Source organism: Lasioglossum baleicum, chromosome 7 (genome assembly GCF_051020765.1).
Source record: "Lasioglossum baleicum chromosome 7, iyLasBale1, whole genome shotgun sequence".
NCBI lineage: Eukaryota > Metazoa > Arthropoda > Insecta > Hymenoptera > Halictidae > Lasioglossum > Lasioglossum baleicum.
The window spans coordinates 10,050,737-10,073,975 of record NC_134935.1 but is presented as its reverse complement, the minus strand read 5'-3'; the positions used below and the strand labels follow the sequence as shown (position 1 = coordinate 10,073,975).

The 23,239-nt window shown below is 42.4% G+C and overlaps 2 protein-coding genes across 3 annotated transcripts in view; both read left to right on the top strand.

The window, feature by feature from the left end:
* Positions 1-11,561, top strand: part of LOC143210767 (thyroglobulin) — a 37,088-nt gene extending 25,527 nt beyond the window's left edge. The window contains exons 3-9 of the mRNA XM_076427927.1: positions 3,190-3,620; positions 4,369-4,915; positions 5,782-6,025; positions 6,406-6,674; positions 7,461-9,242; positions 9,546-10,003; positions 10,601-11,561. Coding sequence (XP_076284042.1) covers positions 3,190-3,620; positions 4,369-4,915; positions 5,782-6,025; positions 6,406-6,674; positions 7,461-9,242; positions 9,546-10,003; positions 10,601-10,762 — 3,893 coding nt within the window. The 3' untranslated portion in view covers positions 10,763-11,561. The remainder of the gene's footprint in view (positions 1-3,189; positions 3,621-4,368; positions 4,916-5,781; positions 6,026-6,405; positions 6,675-7,460; positions 9,243-9,545; positions 10,004-10,600) is intronic.
* An 864-nt stretch (positions 11,562-12,425) lies between these two features.
* On the top strand, positions 12,426-22,666 carry Pkc98e (Protein kinase C). 2 transcript variants are annotated; one of them, XM_076427956.1, is made up of 9 exons: positions 12,426-13,790; positions 14,490-14,550; positions 14,630-14,843; positions 16,351-16,382; positions 17,008-17,078; positions 17,150-17,291; positions 17,372-17,938; positions 18,021-18,616; positions 18,865-22,666. In XM_076427956.1, exons 1-9 carry the CDS (start codon positions 13,461-13,463, stop codon positions 19,027-19,029), a joined length of 2,178 nt encoding a protein of 725 aa, XP_076284071.1. In that variant the 5' UTR covers positions 12,426-13,460; the 3' UTR covers positions 19,030-22,666. The 2 variants fall into 2 exon arrangements, with proteins under 2 accessions (XP_076284071.1, XP_076284069.1); XM_076427954.1 differs by having other exon boundaries at positions 14,627-14,843.
* Positions 22,667-23,239: the final 573 nt, after the last annotated feature.

The following is a 23,239-nucleotide window of genomic DNA, read 5'->3' as shown; positions in this document are numbered from 1 at the left end:
GCTTTCGAATGTACTGTTTTATGACCCTCCGGGATGCGTCCGACCAGTGGCGGTATACCTGAATAGGTTGTTATAGCAGACAAAAAACGCGCACAGATCAGCTCCGAACCGGCCGATTGTTTACAACCACCGCGCTCCGACAACTTCAACCCTGACAGACAGAAAACACGTAGGTGTGTGCGACAGTCCCACCAAATCAGATCGATGGGATCATACATACACAAACACACACACATACTTTTCTATTTTATATATGTATATAGATTTTATTCTACCTCCTGTTCGGAGCCGCGGATATTGATCACACGATCGAATATTTTTCGGCAACGGTACGGAGATGGCAGTAATACGTAAGTGACGTCAGTCTATAAATATTGTATATTTCCAATTTCTCTGCTGCGAGCCAGCTTCTCTGATTCCGCTTTGTAGTGGCTGATTCAATACGTGCGTCATATTTACGAGCTTTACGAGGTCGCTCAATCGCTCGTAAAATTTACGAGCGCACTTGACCTCGTTCGAACGAGGACATCCGATCTTTGCTTGTCTCTTATTGTCAGTCGCCACCTTCAATTTTTCGACGTGAGGCCGCGAATATCTTGTTTACTTAGTCGTGGGTCGTCGTAGTTTCACTCCAATAATGAGTTCAGTATAGTAACATCACGAGATACTTCTGAAACGTAAAAATAATATATACACTGCGGATCTTATGCATTTATGGCTTATAAAACTTTTCATAAAATGCTAGAGTATTAAATTCAACAGAATTTAGTACGATTTTTATTTATTTTAGATCTACAAATGTGCTATTACCAATGAAAATAGAATTTTATTTTATAATTATATTTTTTCACTTCTAATGATTAGACTGCGGATTTTATGCATTTATGACAAAAATGGATGGATGTAATTTGAAACAGTAAAAATATTAAGACAATTTAAGAACGTCCATATGTTATTTTCGATTTATTAAAATTGTTGAAAATAAGAAATTTTTAATGGTTTCAGCGTCTTATATTTGACAAAGTAAATTTTTATCTTGCATAAAGATCCGCAGTCTACTAATGATATAACTTGAACATAAAAGCTCAAGAAAATAGAAAGTAATAGTAATTAACATTTTTATGATTACATTTTCATAATCTAAAATTAAAATTTTCATAATTATATACAATTAGCTTCTCGGCGGAATTTTATTTCGACGACAATACAATAGCCGGATTTTTCGACATTATGACTGAAATTTTTCCAGTTCCTGTTAATAATAATAGAGAATAATATGTAATAAAACGTGCTATTTTTTATATTAAACCTAAAAAACGAATAAGGATATCTAAACTAAAAGAGAGGCCGCCTATTATACACATGTATAGGAAAAAGTTGTTTAGAATTATGACCTTGACAACATATTTCAATTTCATCAAAATCGGAGAGGAAGTAAGATTTCGACAAGTTTACCCTCCCTTTTTTTAGTTGTTTTATATTCAAAGTTATTTCAAATTTTCACTGTGAAACCGCTGCTGGTGATTTCGATGTAGCCCCTCTCGAAAACGTGTCGCTATTGTGTCTGTCTAGTATTCACTTTTTCTATTGACAATCGAGAATATGTATTGACGGTATCATATTGTTTTCTCTCGATCTCCCGTGGAATATGGTGCAACAGGAATACGCGTACACGTTCGTTATATTTTTATATTCTGTTTTGCTTGGCGTTAGAAACTTCAGCTAGATTGTAGACCGTGAACTAACAAAAAAACCTTCGAGTTTCTCCCACTATTAGACCGCGCATGGTTATGCGTTCATAGAATATTTTACGATACCCGTAGCTTATTATTAACACAGTAGAACATCTAGTGCGTACTTATGAATTTCTATCTGTTCTCCATTTTCTCGAACCAGCGCGGCGTCCGAAACCGTAACTTCGTACAAACACCTAATTTGCTCCGCATCTTCTGCGCTGTAAAACAATCTCCAGCATGGGAAAACAAGAAATTTTAAGTACTTTGGACGTAATTTTAAGACAAGTCCATCTTGATCATCGGAATGCATGTGTTCCAAATCAATCGATCCACTCTCAAAATGAGAAAATGTACGTCTAAAGCGCATTGCCTCTACGAAGAACCAAAAAGTTCTGTCCGACGCTTCCACGGACTCTTTGTAGAACTTTTCGAAGTGTAAAATCCTTTTTAGTTCCTACTCGGAAGTTTTTCAAGTAGACATCAAGATCAAAGAATTTTCAGAGGTTGTGCTTCCTCTACCTCGAGCTACTTAGGGTCCAGGAGGATCGAAAAAGAAACGATCGAAGGTACTCAGAGTTATGTGACCCTTTTCTAGACTCTCGAGGCACGTGCACTTCTCCTCCTTCTTCTGCGACGTGTTCTCCTTCTACTTCAACTTCTTATTCGCCGGTGTTCCGGCTATGAGGGAGCGGAGACCAAGTGTCCGACTCACAACAGCCGCTCGCGCTGGAAATCGCTGGAAACATGCTCCCAGCACGTTAGCTAAGTGTAGAGTAAGTGTGGCAGTAGGATGCGAGGAACCGTTAGCTCGGCACCGGCTATTTTTATTATTATTGTCGTTGCGCTACACTTTAGCCGTACTCGAGAACGAAAGCGGACGCTCCGGAGAGAGATCGTCCCGCGTTGATCTGACCTATAAAACTGATCCGAGCCGTTCCGCGGTCCATCGAGTTTCCCCAATTCGATCGAACACGAGCAAAGTCTTGCCCGCAGCGTTTTTATTGCGGCTACACTCCTCCGTGATGTTCGGAACCGTAATACACGGAAAAAGTTCCCCGGCAACTGCTTCCGAAGCGAACGATCAAAAAGCTGCTAGCGGCAATGCTCCTCTCGAGTAAGACCGAGGTCCGTTCAACTAAACGATTGCGTCAATGAAATTCCGAAAGACGCGACCTTGGTAAGAATGTTCACCACATTGTATCCTCGCTTTTTACAAGAAATGAATTTTGACAATACTCTCTGATAATATTAATTTATTCGTACGACACTCGAAAGTAGAATTAAGTAAATACAAGAACATGGAAACTTAACCCACAAACGAGACAATAATCTTGGCGGAAAATTAGCTTTTGTAAGGTCTTCTATCTTGTGATACCACAAATTGCGAAGTTCAGTCAGGTGTTGATCGAATAACGAAGATCTGTGGTCGACCGAACCGTTTGTCGCATTCCAGAGCCACCGTTGAAGGCGGTAGGTCGATGCCCATCCTTCGAGGAGCAGAACGTGTGTCCGGCCAGGTCCCCAGCCTGCAAGAATGACTTCCAGTGCCAAGCGTCCGGGGAGCTATGCTGCAAGACAGCCTGCGGTCTCAGATGCGTGGTCGGCGAGCTGACAGGATGCGAACAAATGGCGCAGGCTGCGGTGAGGAGGTCGCGTGCACTCGGTCCACGTGGCCCCTCGCAGTTCATCCCGCGTTGCAACAATGAAACCGGCGAGTTTGAAAGGATACAGTGCGACCCTCACGAGAACAACTGCTGGTGTGTCGACGAGATCGGTGTAGAAGTTCCAGGGACCAGAGGCTCGTCCAAGGATGTCATCGATTGCGATCATCCTCGAGAGTGTCCGGCGCACAGCTGCCGAATGCTGTGTCCTTTGGGCTTCGAGGTAAATATGTATTCTCTGTTTGAAATTTTTCGAGATGCTAGCTGGGCAAAACCTTCTTTATGACTACTAATACAAAGTGTGCAGATATTGGAAATATTAACCCTCATAGATTTTCCTGCTTCTTCACATAACATATCTATACACGATTTCTTCAGAACACATTTAAACAATCCATTAAGATGATGGTCTTTCCGAAAATTCCTCCAAACTTCCGAAAATTCAAATCGTGAAATAGCGAACACTCTGTCACTAAAAATATAAATATTGTTAATCCCTGCATATTTCCGCATTTTAATATACTTACTGCCTAGACATTACTTCATATGATTAGCATCTATTTTTTACGGAATGACGTTATGAGGTTTGCCCAGTTAACACTAAACCTACCGAGCCTTGAAACTAACTGGTACACACACACACACACACACACACATGTTCCCTTATAAAAATGGCAAGATTGATTTTATTTAGACTTTGTGCAGCTCCTATTGTAATATGTGCTCCACTAAAAATATCTATACAATCATTTCTTATAAAATTATTTTTATTATATCAATAATCGTAAAATATAATAAAAAATCTGGAAACGGTCATTTTAACCGGTGATGGTACTGTTAATACTCCAGAACCATAAAAATTTCGAACAAATTGATCATGGAGTCAGCGAAGGCACAGATAGAAGAATGAATTCGTTAACAAAAAAAGCTAGTCGAGATTCGTATTTACACGGGAACTACGGTGTTCACAGATCGAAGCACGGACAGGCTGTGCTAAATGCGAGTGTCGTGATCCTTGCCGAGGGATCATCTGTCCCGGTACCAGCCAGACATGCGAGCTGATCGACGTGACGTGTGCTCGTCCACCTTGCCCACCGATCCCCAGCTGTCGCAAAGCGAAGTCCCTGTCGACGATCTGTCCGGCAGGCGAGCCGTTGCAAATCACCGACTCGCCACGGCCATTCCTCTGCGGCGACACACCTGGCAAACCGAGTTGCCCGCCGATGTACAGCTGCTTGGTCGAGCCGAAGCAGGAATACGGCGTCTGTTGTCCGTCCAGCATAAATCTGAAGAGACCGGGAACCTGTCCCGTCGAGGAGCCCGCGATCTGCGGTAACACCTGCCAGCATGATCTAGAGTGCCCGAGCCCGCAAAAGTGCTGCGCCAGCGAGCGCTGCGGCAGCGGTGTCTGCACGGTTCCTCAGGGTCTCAGCGCTTGCAATCGGGATCGCGTTCTTGTCGAGATGCTGAGCATCTCCGAACGACAGGGACGCGGATACGTTCCTCAGTGCGCAGACGGTAAGATCAGAAATCAGATTCAACCGAGAGCTTAAAATAGGGGTGGTACCTAGGGGTGATTGAGACCCCGACTGTTAAATTCATTTGATGTTTTTCTCTTTTTTGTGTTCCACCTACTCAGTTTTACCGTAATTGCACGAAATGCGCTATCTCATTTCTCGATAATACAAAGATGGTGGTTTTCAGTAGTCAAAAGCGCTAGACAAAAGATCAATCAAGGCCGCGATCGTCCTCAAAAGTCCCATTTTTACGTTTACGAAGCGTAATTTGCATTATTCGGAAGCATAAAGCTGCGCATGTAGCTATTATACTGCAAAATAATCCAAATTACCCCTCGTAAACGTAAAAATAGGAAATTTGGGGACGATTGCGGCCTAGATTGATCTTTTATCTAGCGCTTTGGACTACTGTAACACCCTATCTTTGCATTATCGACAAATGAGAAGGTGCATCCCGCACACTTGCAATCCTAGAAACGAGTCTACCCCCTTAAAAACGTCTTTCTTTTCAAATAATTTTGCTACGTCGAAAGTAAAAAATAATTTCATTTGTGATTTTCATGTGAGAAAAGATTAAACTCTCTTTGGTGCAGCGCAATTATTGGAAATCCTATTAGTAGGCTGTCTGTAGATAAAACGTTACTACAGAAGACGGAAGAATTTGGTGAGAGGTAGAGTCCATAGTGTGCAAATGAACTTTATGGTTACCAAAGATTAATAGCGGAGATACAAAGCTGAACGAAAAGTAATGAAATGTATAAAATGGTTCTATAGCTTCATGAAAATGGAACTCTGTGTGAGAACCAGTAGGAAGTTCTTTGACCTCCGACGCGAGACACGTGTTTGCTGATGAGTTTCACATTTTAGACGGTGGCTACGAGTCGAGACAATGCTCGAGGAACGGTTTGGTCTGTTGGTGCGTGGATAATAATGGCAGGAAGATATCTGGCTCTATGGGACCGGCCGAGAAAGTCGATTGCAAGTCGATAACGAAGGGAAGGTCTCTTCCGGCATCGTGCGTTTCCCAGCAGTGCGCCCAAGTTTGCCAATACGGGTTCAAGACCGACGCTTCCGGCTGCCCCACTTGCGAATGCGACAATCCCTGCGAAGGGTAAGTTCGCGAGCATTCTATACGATAGTTCTAAAAATAAATTAAATAATAATAATTGTACTTCCTTTATCGAGTATTCACAACAAGTACATACTCCGATGAAGAATAGTGGATTAGAGTACTTGATGAGTAGTAGATAGCGGATCTTTATGCATTCATAGCAAAATTGAGTAGATGAGATTCAAAATTGTTGCAGAACTTTGCAAACTGAAGATGCTAACATATATGATTTATCCTCTATTAAAATCATTAAGGGAAGAAATAACATTCAATTTAGTTTCTATTTCTTGCAATCGATGCAGTTTTATTTTGCATAAAGATCCGAGGACTATTGATGAGCTATCTTAAATTATTTCAACGCGTTCCCTTTTATCTTTCAGTTTTCCCTGTCCGGAGAAAGAGGAGTGCGTACTAAATAAAGAAGACGGCTGCCCGGATTTCCTCTGTCCGACAAAACCAGAATGCAAGCTCAAGAAAGCTTACAAAAGCCCCTGCGCCTATGGGACTCCGTTGATTGACAATGAACGAAATGCAGTCACTTGTTCCGGGAACGATACCTGTCCACGGGGTTACAAGTGTTCTGCTGTACCAGAGGCTGGCCAGTCAGTGTGCTGCATGGCGTCCACGAACTCGACGAAACCGCAGACCAGTATGACAAATTATAACACATCCGCTACCGGCATCGCGCGCGGCACATCCGTTTCGATAGTCGTGTAACTCTTACTTTGCCTTATCCGTCTCCTCGCTATATATCTACGTCTGATTTAATAAAAAAAGAACTGTTGTTCAATTTGTTTGGAATTTTGACTTACACCACTTTCATAATCACCGGCGTAAATCAGATATTTATAATTAGATTGCGGATTTTATGCATTTACTATTGGGTTGGCAAGAAAGTAATTTCGGTATTTTAAGGTGCAATAAAACCCATTTTTTTTTGTTCGACCTTTTGTCATCTTTCTGGTAGCTTCACAATTCTGCGCTCATAAAACGTCTGGTTCTTATCGGCCAAAAAATGATCCAAGTACGACTTCATTCAATGCTATTCATTGTTTGAATAAAAAAATTGGATCTTCCACGTTAATGTTCCGAAATTACTTTCTTGCCAACCCAATAGCATTTACAACCCTCCGGGCGGGTTTCGCGAAGCACAATTTGGGAAACCTTGGTGTAGGGAAACTATCTTTTTATGACCGCGTCAACCGCGCCGAAAGTAACAGCATGTAAACACGGACCGCGCGGTCGAAGGCGCAACAACAGAAAGCGTGTCGGTCAATTCGAGCTTCTTGGTCCGTCGCGGGGATGCCCCCAGTGGAAGTGGTAGGCGATGGAACAGTGATCGTGGAGATCCTCAGGGAGCTAGATCGCGACTTCACTGTAATACCGTGAGGACTTTTACATTCGATGTCTAATAGGAGTACAAACTTGGTTACAGTGTGCGAGTACCTACGGGAATTCAACGACCGCATGGAGGGTACCAGGGAGGACATGTCCTTAGCGATCCAAGCACCTCAGTGCGAGAAGGACGGCAGCTACAAGCCTCTGCAGTGTCACAACGGCACCTGTTCTTGCGTGAACGACCGTGGAGTGATCTTAAAAACCGACGTGAACAGTACTGATGAATGCGAAAATATAATATTCCTTCTGCAGAAATGTAGATTGCTAACCTGCGACGTGGTGTGTCCCTACGGATACGAGGTAGACGCGACCGGATGCGAGCAATGTCGTTGCCACGAGCCTTGCAAGGACGTGACCTGTGCACCTCACGAGACCTGCACGATGGTAGACGTGAACTGTGGTTCCGGACAGTATTGTCCGGCGGTGCCAGCGTGTCTGGCCATGAAACCAGGCCAGTGTCCTTATCTGGTGCCCAGCTCGTCCAGCTGCGAGCTACAATGCAGCAACGACCAGGAGTGCTCAGCTTCAGAAAAGTGTTGCTCGACGGGTTGTGGGACACAGTGCGTGGCTCCTGTGATGGCCACCGCTTGTCAGCACGCGCGTGCAGTTGCGGAACACGCAGCCAGAGAGTCTGGCGAACCTGCTAGGAGGATCTACATCCCCAGATGCGACGCCGGCGGAGCATTCGAGCCGGTTCAGTGTCACAACACAATGTGCTGGTGCGTGGACGAAGAAGGCAGAGAAGCTGCAGGTACTCGTGTCCTCGAAGGTGTGATACCGAAGTGCAGCACACCGCTCAGGTGTCCAGAGATCGACTGCAAGCTGAACTGCCCGGAAGGATTCGAACTGGATCCTGACAGCGGATGTCCTACCTGCTCGTGCAGGGATCCTTGTAAAACCGTGACCTGCAGAGGGGAAAACGAGGCGTGTAGAATGGTGGAGGTGGCTTGTAGCGTGCCACCGTGCCCTCCTGTACCCGTATGTCTGCCGAAAAAAGACAATCCTTGTCCGAATGGTTCCCCACTCTTGGACCAAGATGGTTCTCCAGCGACTTGCGGACCTCATGGACATCACTGTCCATCGACGCACAAGTGCGAGCTGTCTCCTCTGGACGAGTACGCTGTTTGTTGCCCGAAGCCTCGGGAAGTCTGCTTCGAGCCACCCAGAAAAGTGCTCTGCAACCCGGCAGTGGGCTTCAACGAAACGGAAAGATGGTATTTCGACCCGGAACGCAACGAGTGCAGGCGAAAGGTCGAGTGCAGCCTGGGGCACAACGACTTCTCCAGTCGGCTGGTCTGCGATACCGTTTGCCCGGTATTGTCGCAGTGCGAGAGGTTGCGAGAGAAGAATTTAAAAACATCTCAAAGGCTGAAGCAACCGACATTCCTGCCCAGATGCGACCCGGAGACGGGAATGTGGGAGCCGGTACAGTGCTTGGAGCATGTCGGCGTCTGCTGGTGTGTCAATCGAAAGGGTCAACCCGTGAAGGGTTCACTTACCAGGGGACCGGAGCCCAAGTGTAACTTTAGGCAAGCGAGGAGAGGCGGCAGGGGGCCGCAGGTGCAAGAAATCGACCGTGAAATCCAGGCGTTCATGGAGAACGCTTTGATCAACTTGGAGACCGACGAGAAGCAGATCGGGAAGGTGTTGGGTACTAGGTGCCAAGCGATGAAGGATAAAGGCCACGTTCCGGCCATCTGCGATCGCCAGGGCAGATTCGAACCGACTCAGTGCGCTGGGGACACATGCTGGTGCGTCGACGAGGCCGGCAATCAGCTCATCGGCTCCGAACCTTTCCTCAAGGGAACTAATATCTGCTGTAAGTTTTCTAGTGTCCGAAGGGTTTCTGTGCTATTCATTAAGGAGGATCGTGTTTAGTCGCGTCTATAAATAATATGGCACTCTCATTTACTTCAAATGATCGGCGAATCTGTTCTACAGTCGGGAACCCTAAACTAAGTGGACACCCTTCAAAAACTAATAACTTCTTTCGAATTGGACCTGTGCTCATTTACGTTTCCATTTAAGTTGATCATTGATCTTTAAGGGAAAGCAGGACTTCACAACATTTATGTAATAATTTGATTACGCATAACGTTCATGTTTCTCGTCTGTATTTTAGTGCCGACTCCAGTGGAAGCTGTCGAAGTGACCCTTCGTTTCCCCGGTCGATTTCTGGCGAGCGACGAAGCCACGTTCGTCCGACAAGCACAGGATTTCCTTCGTGATTTGGGAGCCAGGCTGAGGAACGATATTCGAGTAGAGATCAATCAAGATTCGGCTATACTTAGCTTCGAGATAATAGGCCCGAATAAAGTTGACATAGCGTTCCACCTGGAGGAGTTGACCAGAATACAAAAACTATCTTTGCTCGGATCGTTCGCGGACGCGACCACGTCACGCTTCACGCACAGAGCGACACCGATGGCCATGCAGAGTCGAATCGTCGCGCTCGAGCAACGGGAAATCCTGACGGAAGTGGAAACGCCCGTTTATCAAACAGCCACTCTGGTTTTAGCGGCGGGAAGCGCTTTCATAATCAGCAGCCTGCTAATTCTATTGATGTTGTACCGTAAGAAAGTATGTACTTCCTTGGAAATCTAACGTGCACGGGAGTGTTCCGTAACAGAGTTGGATTGACAAACATTTTGTAGAATTTTCCGTTTTATAGACAGTGTTTCATTATTCGACAGCAGACCTTTATGCAAAATCAAAATTTTCTACTTAAATTGCAACAAACTTGAGCGAAATAGAAATTTATTTTCTTTCATATAATATCTAGTAGGCTGAAAATAATATAACGGTATTCTTGTGTAGCCAACCAGGTACTCGGGTACCCATTCACTGCATTTCTTTTGACAATTTGTTAATGTGCCTCTAAAAATATTACTAAAGTTTTCTGTATGTCCATTCTTTGCTTTCTAATATATTAATTTATATTCTTAAAATGAGAATTTGTGCAAATATCTTAAATACAAAAGGTTTTAAATAATCTATACATTTTGGTTGGCTACATAAGGGCTGATGTGTTTACTATTTTAAACTACACTTACTCATTTTTGTCATAAATACATCAAATCCGCTGTCTATTAATTATCTACGCTGTTACGAAGCATGCTGTGCTAACGCACTGAATAGTGCAGGGATTGCAAGGACTAATTGAATTTATCGTTATAGATCAAAATGAAGGATCCAACGAAATTGCTTGCGGCCGACCAGCATTTTCTTGCGTATCAGCAGCCAGTGTATGTGATATCGGGAGTAGATCAGGAAGAAAAGAAAAAGGAAGCCGCCGAGGTGCAGGAGAGTGCGTCCACGACAGACGTGATCGGTATATAAGAACGATATGCAGCAAGGATCGTCCACGCGCGGATCGTTCTTACGTTGTACCCAAATATAGTCACAATTAGACTGCGGATGTTTATGGGAACTCAAATTCCGTCGCAGGAATTGATTTCACGCATTGATTCGAATATTCCAAACTCTTTTTCAAGGAGCATACGGTATCTTGGTCTGTTTGCAATTAGGCGAGAAGCAATATTGCTCGCAAGACGGTCTAATTCGTTCAAATATTTCTCCCATCGTAGACACTTTGCGAATCTGCATTTATTGCACACTTATATAAACGTCTGCAGTCTAGTCATAATCGAAATCACCGCCTGCATAATCCGTCTCCCTCATTTCCACAAAATATTTATTCTTTGATTACGAGACGCATCGCGATTGCTCGAATCGACGATCGACCGAATGGCTCGCAAGCGGTACCTTCTTCCGTGAAACAAAAAAAAAGATAAATAAAAGAAAGAAAAGAGAAAAGACGGGTTTCGAGAATCCGTAAAATTCACGGTACAGGACGTGCATTGCTTGTGATACTTCCAGGGGCAAGGGGAATGGCGGTCAGTAAACGTAAAAGGATTCGGTCGATCGCCGAGAATGTAGTTCTTTATTTAGAACGGTCGGATTTTCTCGCGGGTTTCTCGGTTTTCGTCTCTACATCGGAACCGCTAACGCAAAAATGTCCTGGCCCGGTGACGTAACGCGAGGATATCGTTGCGTTGTGCGTATCGTAGGTGTAAATACTAGATTCATACTATGTTCGTTTATTTATATAGCTTAATAAAGACGAAAAATTCCTCTATCCGCCGACGCCTGTCATTTCCTGGTAAAAATGCTTGAACTACCTGAAATTTCAAAATACGTTCATCTCGAACTGTTTCAAGATATTGTACACTGTTCCAATATTATTCTTACAGGAAAAGATAAAACGAAATGATAAAAAGATATCGAAAAAGTTGAAGCAGGTATCTTGAATCAATAAGAAACGTCGATAGTTGCGAATAAAACAAATATTCGAACAGTTCGTAGTATTTCGTATAATTCAAAGCTGGAGCTTCAAATCAAGATTTAATTATAGCCCTAGTCGGTGCGCTTCACCGTATCCCGAAACGCCGTTCGTCCAATCAGAGACCTGTTTCCCTAAACCAAGACCAGCAATTTGTCCTGCGCGCAACCGTTCTAGGATACCGCAATAGTTACCGCAATACAGAAACCTAAAACATCATTCCGGACCATCGTCGATGCATTTGAAATGACGATGCACCGTTCTAATATCCAACGATTTGTCAGCAACGTCTGGAGCGGAGATGCCGTAAGTAGAAGCACGCTTTTTTTAGCCAGACGTCCGACCAATCAGATACCTACGCATCACCCTAGTTGTTTCTACTTGCTCCGCAAGCTTGCCGCGTGAACGTGATCAACAGTGATCAACGATGAAACGGTTTCCGTAATTGTTGCATTACGAATACGAGAAATGTAAAACAATGGCAAAAACCATTCCCACGCGAGAGATATCGATCAGTCAGAAAAAATACGAAAGGGGAATGAGAGTGAACGAATAAATGTGGTTCGAAGGCCAGGTGAAAACGCAGCCTGAGCTTTCAACGAGAACGTCCGAAAGATTCCGAACGGAACCCGAGGCCGAGATCGTGTCGCCCTTTAGACGAGAAGCGCGGAGTGACCAATCGAGCGGTTCGGGTTGGTGGGGGCTGCGAAGGGACGGTAAACGAGTGCTTATCACGATACGTCGTCCTCGTAATCGCGAGACAAGATCCTCCGCGTGTTGTAACGTAACTGAAGTGTCGTAATCGTCGGGTGATGCGACGCCAACGATATAATTGAGGCGGACGGAGAGCAAGCACGAAGGATAGGGAAGGAGAAGAAAGAGGAGCTTAATGGCTCTCAGGAGATCGGAAACACAAGGACAGAGCTTGCACTCGCGTACGGAACGCCTTGCAATAAGCAGCATCGGTTCGCTGGTTCCCAATCCGTCTAATTCGATTCTGAACGACGGCCCTCTGTTATTACTGTCGCCGTCGCCGTCGCCGTCGTCGTCGCGGATTCAGCTTCCGTTTCCGTGTCTCTTATCCGTGAAGCGGGCAGAGTGTTTATAACTGCACGGTGCTGGTGGCGGTGACGAAGGGAAAGGGAGAGGTGGAGACAGAGAAGGGGGAAGAAACTTAAAGGAGAGATAAAGAGAAAACACAGAGGGTCACACACATACATGGGATATACGAACAGGATAGAGAGTTTATACGCGGTGCGAGAGAACGAGGTGGAAAAAGAGAGGAAGAGAGAGAGAGAACGAGAGGCGAAGACCCGTCGTCCGACGGGATATTCGAAGTGGTGCGCCACACATTTTTAACGGAAGCCCGTTATTTTACCGCGCGAATATCTTTATCAAGGAATTTACTTTCGACTATCTGGGATTAATTTCTTTCGACGTGGACAAGTTGAACCTGAACCGATGAGTTGTAATCGGAACTAGTGTGCTGGTGTTCGTGCTTTGTGATTCAGTTCGACTCGGGTAGTTGACTCGATTCTGGATAACCTGATAGAGCGGCTCGAACTGTCAACTTGTCGATAGACGTGACAGCCCGTCGACGTCGATTGGCTTGTCCGTCTTCTGTGCTCTCTTTTCTTAGTAACACCGACTCGTGTGTGCGTGCGCGTGTGTGTTTGTGTTTGTGTCTGGTACACGATGTTCACGGGTTCGGTGAAAATCGAAATCTGCGAGGCAGTCGGACTGAGGGCCACGGACAAGCAACGGAAATTTTGGCAGGATGAACCTATACTAGATCCGTACGTTCAGCTGAACGTCGACGAGAATCATCTCGATCGATCAACCACCAAAACGAAAACCTCTGACCCGGTCTGGAACGAATCGTTCACTTACGAAGTCCAGAACGCAGTGATGCTGGGTCTCACTGTCTTCCACGACGCGGTGCTACTGCCGGATTACTTCGTCGCCAATTGCAGTATACCGTTCGCAGAGCTTGTCAGCAGGAACGACCAAACCTCTGATTTCTGGGTTAGTCTCAAACATTCCTTCCAACTGACTTTTACTTCACCTATTCACGTATTTGAATGTTATTGCTGCTCCTCCCTTATTCACACCTCTATGTTTACAACTTCACGCCTAAGAAATTGTTTATAAGTGAAGTTGGGAGATTTCAATTCGTTTCTTGTATTGACACTGCGATATAGTCATTATTGACATATCCAACGATAAAGCAACATGTCATCAATCTATCTTGGTTCACTATGACGTTATGGAACTGATTAGAGTAGTGATAAGATTGTACAAATTAGTTGGTGTCTTTGAGGGAGATATATATATATATATATGTTTCACGTATGCACAATTATTATTCACTGAAAATCAGCAGGCTCCTTAAAATGTTACAAGTCAATGAAAGAGTATGCAGTTAATAATAATAATATACTTGTGAGATAGCTTATATGATTCTATACTGTCTACGGCTGTGAAGAAGGCAGCCGGGATGATATAAGGCCAAAACGAGATCCTACTTGCCCATAATTTGATTTGCCGACACTGTCACTTCGAACAATAGCAAAAATATATGTGTTTAATAACTAATCAGACCCAAATCCCTTCTGGCTGCCTTCTTTACATCAATGAACAGTACTTGTATGTGTTAATTGTGTATTATATGTATGCGTGTACAGTTACGAATACAGTTATGAATTTTACGATTAATAATTTTAGGTCGACCTCGAGCCGCAAGGGAAGCTAAGGGTTAGAATCGATCTGAAGTGTAATGACCAAGGTAAAGGATTAACAATTAATTAATTAAATGTAAAATATCTTTTTATACACACACACTAATAGGATTGTTTTACAAGTAGGTTGTAGTACAAGTAACGGAGAGGGAATCAGGAGCAGAGATGGCGGGAGTATCACTACTAGGAAAGAATCCAAAAGGGAGTTCAGAGAACGACAGGGGTTCAACCGGCGAAGGGGTGCTATGCGACGCAGGGTTCATCAAACAAACGGTCACAAGTTTATGGCTACCTTTCTGAGGCAACCGACTTTCTGTTCTCACTGCCAAAAATTCATATGGTACGTGTTTCAGCAAACATTAAATACACTCGCTTAGGGTCTACTTCATGAGCATACTCTAACTCTGACTCAAGGCATCCAGTAATTTAAGTCATTTCATAATATAATCACTAGACTGTGGATCTTTCTGCAAAATAAACATTGCCTGCACCCTGTTGCAAGGAACAGGAGCCACTTAGGAATGTTCTTCTTTCCCTAACAATTTGAATTTCTTTCAATCTTTTTGCTGTTTTAAATTACAGCTACAAATTTTTGTCATAAATACATAAAATTCGCAGTCTAATAATTGCAGTTTGATGTGTGACAAGATATACAGTAATCCCACGATTTAAGCCGATTCTCACGGGGTAGTAGGCGAACAGACTTAGATCGGGAAGCTCCGTCGCGCTTAGATCATGGGATTACTATTCGGCTAAACTGCCAAAAACGTATACATATCCCGAATTAGAAGAAATTTTGCAAATAGGTTTCTTTCGCCTAAAATGATGATTCAAGAAGGACTTTTGACGATTTGAAAAATATTTTTTATCGTTTGGGAATACTCTAGGCAAATTTGGAGGTGACTCTCACGTTGTAAAACACGCTGATTATGTTTTTCAAGTCGCGAAAAATCCTCGCAATCATCATTTTAGCCCAAAAAGAACCTATTTCCAAAATTTCAGCCAATTCGGAGCATGGAGGTTTTCTAAAGTATAGCCACGTGTTTTTATTATAGTTCACAATTATAGTAAAAATGAGGTATTGAATATTCTTGCGCACACCAAACTAATACAAACTATGGGTACATCGGATAATTTCAAAAGTGTTGAGTTTGCATGTTGGGTATTTGGTTTTTCATGATAGGTATATTACTTGGTACATTCCTGAATTTAATGTTACAAGGGATGTATAATTAATCATTTTCAGTTTTATTTACCATGGTGTAACAGTGGAACACAACAGTGAGAATTTAATAGTTGCGTTAGGCACATCCAATTTTAATCTCTTAAAAACTCTTCATTCTCTTCCTTCTCTCTAACACAGTAGAAATCATATAATTTCTTGTGCATTGTTTGGGGATTAAATGTTCAACCAGAAATCGGCTGCATGCATTGGTTTTACGAGCGCATATTAAATGTATTGGTTGGTGAAACAATTTTCATGTTAACGTGTTCGCTACCGCTATTTGTATTGGAAGATTTGACCACTTGTTTTAGCAAGTCTCTGTGTCATACATGTGTAAAAATTGTACTTTCACGAGAATCACACACGTATATGTGATGTGTGGTAGGTAACATGTTAACGTGATATTGTAGTTTTCTATAAAAACCTTTAACAGTACAATTAAAAAATGTATTACACAAATCTAAGGCAAATATACACATTGAGTAGCCATTATTTCCTTAATCTTCCTAGAAAGGCTATCGTAAGCATCTTACTATGGTTTATGGTCCAAGAAGACATACATATGTGTTTTATGAGGGTATACAAGGAGATGATGTGATGTGTTTTGTCTGTTGTATTTCAGGGGCTTGGGCAAGCAGGGCTATCAGTGTCAAGGTGAGAAGACACATACACGTTATTAACAGATATTATAATTATATATTTGCTTGCTCTATCTTTGTGTGAACATATGTTTATCTAGGTGTGTGTATGTGTACTTAGTTCTTTTTTGTAAAGGGATTCAAAAGATTTACGATGCTCAAAAACTTTTCTCACAGTTTAGTTTCGAAACTATAAAACTTTACGTCTATGATTTTGCCCATGGCTCGATACTCAATGCTGTGCTTTCTATAACATTTCTCAGAGAATGGAACTTAATGGTTGTAATACATCGGTCAATATCCCACTGCAAATTATGTTAGCTCTGATTTAACATGATAACAAGCAAGAAAAAATTCCTCCATTGCATGTCCTTAAGTACAAATGTAACAAATCATGAAGAGGTACCGAAAATATCATTTTATTGCATCCGTACAGTCCAGAACGTATTCTCTCTTTAATGTTGAAGCTTCTATTATTCTTATATGGCAAGACTATCACAACATCCACCAAATTTTATTTATGCTTATTATTTCAAGTCAATGCGTCTAATCACGCATGCAGCCAGCTTTGGTCATGCTATGCTAAATGTTAATTGTATAAGAGAAATCTGAATACTACATTATGTATTATTATATTGCAGTTTGCACGTTAGTAGTTCACAAAAGATGTCACAATTTGGTTATTACGAGATGCCATGGCATGAGAGATGAGGTAACTATAATCTATTCGATACGAAATTTCTTTTTGTTGGATAACGAAATAAATATTACATTAAATTTTAGACGACTCGTGATACAGAAAGTCCGCGGTTCAAAATAGACGTGCCACATCGTTTCGTTCTTCGCAATTTTAAGAGCTTAACATTTTGCGACCATTGCGGCTCTCTTTTGTATGGCTTTGTCAAGCAAGGCTACCATTGCGAAGGTAAAATTTTTATGATTTTAACGTCTCGTGTAGGAGCTGATTATTTTTATACAAAATTGATTTACTTTCTCTTTTTATAGATTGTAATACGAACGTTCATAAAAGATGTGTGAAAAATGTAGCAAACGACTGTGGTATAGATACAAAGGCTATGGCTGATGTTTTAAGTGAGATGAATATATCGCCTGACAAACATATAAAAATTTCAAAGATTAATTATAGAACAACACCTGGTCAATCCACCCAAAGACCTCCGAACGTTACCGTGAGCGACACGTTATCAACAGATAATTTACAACCAGTTATAAAAGAGGAAGAGAAACAAATTATACCCAGGAAAACCAAATTATCTGCTAGTGAAAGTCAAATTAGAAAATTAGGCATCGACGACTTCAATTTCATCAAGGTTCTCGGTAAAGGTAGCTTCGGGAAAGTAATGTTGGTAGAACGGAAAACTAATCCGGATGAAGTATATGCAGTGAAGATTTTGAGAAAGGATGTGATCATACAAGACGAAGATGTGGATTGTACAATGACGGAGAAGCGAATTTTAACGCTTGCAGCAAGACATCCGTTTCTGACTGCTATTCACAGTTGTTTCCAGACAAGCGACCGGTTATTTTTTGTTATGGAGTTTGTGAACGGCGGTATGTATTCAATTTGTATATTGTTCCCTAATAAAATCGAAATCGCAATACTCGTTGTTTTACCAATTTCTTATAATTTCAGGCGACTTGATGTTTCATATTCAAAAAGCTCGAAAATTCGACGAAGCTAGAGCACGTTTCTATGCGGCGGAAGTTACGCTGGCGTTACAGTTTCTTCATAAACATCACGTTATTTATCGGGATTTAAAATTAGACAATATTTTGCTCGACCAGGAGGGTCACTGTAAATTAGCTGATTTTGGAATGTGCAAAGAGGGGATCATCGAGGGGGAAACAACTACCGCAACGTTTTGCGGTACTCCAGATTACATTGCACCGGAAATTCTGAAGGAATTATCATACGGTGCAAGCGTCGATTGGTGGGCACTTGGTGTATTAATGTACGAAATGATGGTTGGTCAACCACCCTTCGAAGCCGAGACTGAGGAAGAGTTGTTCCAGTCTATTTTGAAAGATAAAGTGGTTTATCCAGTATGGATCTCCGAGGAAGCAATATCGATCTTGATAGGATTCATGACGAAAAATCCCGACGAAAGGTTAGGTTGCGTTGCAGTTAATGGCCGTGAAGACGCCATAAAGGCTCATCCATTTTTTCAATCAATCGATTGGGAGGCACTCGAAGCGCGTAAAGTAAGGCCACCCATCAGACCTAGAATCGTAAGTTTCTTTTTCAACCGTGCTGGTTTTTTCAAATTTAGCACACTTGCAAAATAAGAGAAATTTACATAGAAGCTTGTCAGGGTTGCAAGCATGACTTCAATCCTCTATATTGTATAGGCAGAGCCCTTAAGGGGGTAATTTAGTTTTAACAAACGATTTCAACACTTTTTTACCTCAATTATAAATTAAACAGGTATGGTGATAGATCGAAGGTATTATAGAATAATCGGTCTTGTGTTTTCCAGAGAAATGATAAAGATACTATGAACTTCGATGCAGAGTTCACAGGAGAGGATCCTGTATTAACGCCGGAGGATCCGGAAGAAGTAAGCTGCATCAATCAAGAGGAATTCCAGGATTTCTCTTACGTGAACAAGGACTTCAACCCTGCAAGATTTACAGCGCAATAAGGAAGCGATGATGGAAGCAGAGGATACAATGTTAATATCTTAACGCTTCTCGCTTAAAAAATTGGCGAAGGCGCCAATCTGCAAAGCTGAACATCGGCGTTCATGAAGCTGCTCGGGGTCTCCTTTGTATTTCGTCTCCACCGAGGATCATTTTATCTATTACCAGAAGCAACTTTCAAGCATGGAAACATTGCGGTGGAGATCATCGAAGAATTCGGAAACTTCAGCCAAGCCTTCGACGCGTCTGTCTCTCACAAAACGTGGCGTTTTGGTATGGACACCGTGGCGTTTATTTAGCATAAGCACAAAAGCGCGATTTGGATCTGATCGTAACGTGTCTTACGATGTAGCGACCAGATCGTGGATTTCTTTTCATTTCCATGAAAAGTCAGAGACAAGCGTTGATCGAGAGGAAACGCCAGACGAGAGATTTCAGTTGAGACAGTGTATGAAAACAACGTACTTTTGAAAAATTGAGTACTCTGGTTCAAGGAATTAGTACAAAAAGAAAAGAAAAGCGAGTAAAGAATGATGTTCTTTGTTGGGGTTACAGGATCGCTGGGCGATCCGACATTTTCTGTTGAATTGATACTCTTTAAAAAGTATGTGTAACACTATTAGAAACTCTACGGAAGTATTAGAAGAGAACGAAGGATTTGAATCGATAAGAATTTTCCAGCGACTTCTTGATCGTACATTTCGTTTCCTCTCTAAACGCTTTTAGAGGACATATCCCTCGATACAAAGTATTTTATACCAGTGAAAAGAAAGGTGAAATTACTTGGCACAGGAACAGCCTTGAGTCTGGAAAATAAGGAAAACATGTATTATGGTTCCGACATCTCTATTTTGTTCTTCTTTTATATTGAAGAAGATTCGATTCCACTGAAATGAATCTGGAGGAAATCTTTTCAGACGTATAGACTCACGGTTAAATCTTGTCTAAAGACTTGGCACTTATTATACATTTTTCTTCCGTGATTTTCTTTCCTGGTTAGCGCTTACGTGCTACACGATAGTTTTCTTTGATTACAGATACAAAATACAAAACATATGATCAAGAAATCTTGCTTAAAAGAATAAGTCGAGTCTTAGGTTTTTAGTGGTAGTGTCGAGTCACTAGTGATCAAGACTGAACGTAAGATGGGCTTAAGTTTTAAGTGAACAGCCGGCGCAATTCTAAATGTCGAGTCTGTATAAAATCTGTGCACATAGCATGAAATACGATAGAAAAGAGAACAAAAAAAACGAACCATGAGAAGTTGCGGTCCAGTTCGAGTAAAAAAAAGTCTGGTATTTTCGAACGGTCGAACTTTTCGTCGAGCTTTACCCAGAGGAGCATCTCGCAGCGCTTCTCCGATAGGATTTAAATGAAATTTACCATAAACGAAACAAGAATACACAAAAAACACCTAAGTACCATGGTCTCGTGGTGTAGATCGAGCAGGATACGATCTGACCAGGTGACCATGCGGTTTCATACTTAAACATTAAACATAGAGTTTTAAGCGATCATAGACGCGACGGTGTCCACTGGTGGGTCACCGTCAAAGTTATATGTATAAGAGATATATACGTATTGTGTACACACGCATCAACTTATCTTAAACGGTACGCCTAAAAAAAGAAAAGAAATGTTGTGGACAAACGAGACTCGCGATCGTGTTCACTCCAGACGATCAGACATTCGACCGAGCGAGGAATTCTCGGTGTATCTTTTGAGTTCTCGGTAACGGAAACTTAAAGAGTTAAGGATGCGAAAGTCCACCTAGCGGTATTGATGCACCTTCCAGAATCTTCGTACATGTTGTCTCTAGTTAGGTGTCTCTAAGGCTTGATGCATCAACCGGTGTATTTGAATTAGAAAAGCTGAAAGCTCTGTATAGTTATTAAGTGATAAAGTAATCAAGCCTTAAAATCCGCAGTTCGTAAAAACGCGAATTCAGCGAATGACAAGTTACCCGCTTCGTCGGACACATACGTAAATATGCTGATTCGACTGGCGGCTGACGGGAAATTAGAATATTATCTTTCCACGCGCGAGGGAAACTTTTAAGGAACAAGCGGAGAATAAGGAAGAAAACACACAAAATACTCTGATAAGTTTAGACATGTTATTCGTCATCCTGTGCCGTCGTGTTTGCACTGAGCATTTCGATTCAAGACTATCCAAGAGAGTTTCGCGACCGTGACGCCGCCATATTGTGAATGAATCACGTCTGGTCCCGGTCGCGGTTCCTGGTCCGATGCGAATGCTCGGTGTAAACGATCCGGCGTCGTTATTAGGTCTAAAGAGATGATTTAGTTGATTATAGTAATAATAGAACGTAACGACTAGTAATAACGCGTTTAGCGATCGTAAATATTGAGAGGAGAGAGACCTACGGCGAAATCGTACAGTAGCACAAGAAAAAATGAAAAAAATATTTTCCCGTGTCCGACGCGCGACGGGTCACTGGACGACAAAACAAGAAAAGAAAATCAGCCCCAGATTGTGGTCTAGCGGCTGGTCGTCGCGACGGGACGCGTAAATCGGTGTCGTGATCCTTGTCGTCGTGTCGTACTCGTACATTTTTATGTCCTCCGTATATATTAGGTCCGTTTTACGGGAAAGAGAAACACTCGCACACATCACAGACACACACAAACCCATCAGAAAAAAGAGATCATTGGTAGAATACCTCTGTGCTGTCCTCTGTATGGTTCGAGCCTGTGCAGGACTCGAACCATGCGAGCTGTGGACAGTAACAATCGAGAGCAAAATGATGTTCCATGCTACGATGCATCTCGTGTATTCGTCGCACGATCTTTAGGAGTTAACGATACGCAGGATGAATATCAGGGTCAGTACAGGGAGAATCGAACAAGAGTATATATATGTAATATATAACACAGACATAAATATATATACTCTTATGTAATAGCTTAATTAATCGGTATACATCTGTATATACGCTCTTCATTGAAAGTATATATACACGTATGTATACATATGTAATACTGTTTCCGTGAGAAAACAGTATCGTGTATCCGCGATCACATTGGTGAGCGATAATCGTTCGCTTGTAAATGTAGCTGATCCGTACCTTTTTACAGCTTTTGCTTGTATAGCAATAATTACTGACCGGCGACCATAGTATTCTATCGATGTATCGACGGGGTCGTGTAACGATATTTTCTCCGTGTACTGAATCCGGATTTGTTACATCCTGGTCGTTGATAATTTCGTCCGAAGAGAAATCGAGCGTGTTTCTTATTGAAATGAAGCTCTACGGTTGGACATCGGTGTCGGAAATTATCCGATCGATCAGGATCGACGGGTCGATTTGTTCATCCGCTTTCGTGCACTTATTATAAATCTAGTCAGAGCGAGGATACCGAGGAGACGAGGATTGGCTCGGCATATCGAGCCACGTAAGGTTCTGTTCACATTCAAGGGAGATGAGTTAGTCCGGCCTACGCTTAAAACAAAAAGACCGGTCGCGCGCGTTATTTCGACCGGAAATTATCGCTGTACCGTGTACCTATCGTCTAGGATTACCGTGTATAACAATTATCCCGTACGTATAATGGAGAAAAGTAACAAAAAAAAAAAGAAGAAACAGAGCGAGCGAAAGAGAAAGAGAGAGGAAGAAAGGAAATAGGAATTTCGTTGTCGCTAAATGCAGCGGCGACGTATATCGTTTTAAGTCATTACGTCCCGGTGCAAATAGGAAAGTTAGGCGTGTCAACGATCATCGTAACGCACGATGTTACCCCGGTTGTAAATATCCGTTTTTGTCAGAACAGATTCGACGCCGTTCGGAAAACTGAGAGATGTGAAAACGTAACGATTGCCGTCCTGAACACATCGATACGACGAGCGAGATCAAATTGAACATCCATCGGTTTCTTTCGGCTTTACGACAAGAAAGTAAGCAATCGATTCGCGTGTTTCGATCGTGTCCCGTCGATATTGCACGGAAGAACTTGTTCCGCGGACTGGTGTTGAGCATATCGATCCAATTGACGATGCGACCTCGTCGTCTTTGTCTGTTTGTTTTTCTCTCTTCTTCTTTTTTTCTTCTTTGTTCTGCGAAAGAAGAACGCGCGGTGTCGGGTCATTTTTATTGTTATTGAAGAAACGGCGATCGAGGCTGACAAAAACGGAGAAAACGTTTTACGTTGTATATTCTTTTTTTTTCTCTTTTATTTTCTAGAGAAACGTTTA

What these genes read in the sequence shown, in the direction of transcription:
- Pkc98e (XM_076427954.1), top strand. Translation starts at nt 13,461, where the DNA reads ATGTTCACGGGTTCGGTGAAAATCGAAATCTGCGAGGCAGTCGGACTG. An exon ending in GCCATGGCATGAGAGATGAG is followed by an intron (nt 17,079 to 17,149) that starts GTAACTATAATC and finishes ATTAAATTTTAG; the next exon opens with ACGACTCGTGATACAGAAAG. An exon ending in CACCCATCAGACCTAGAATC is followed by an intron (nt 18,617 to 18,864) that starts GTAAGTTTCTTT and finishes TGTGTTTTCCAG; the next exon opens with AGAAATGATAAAGATACTAT.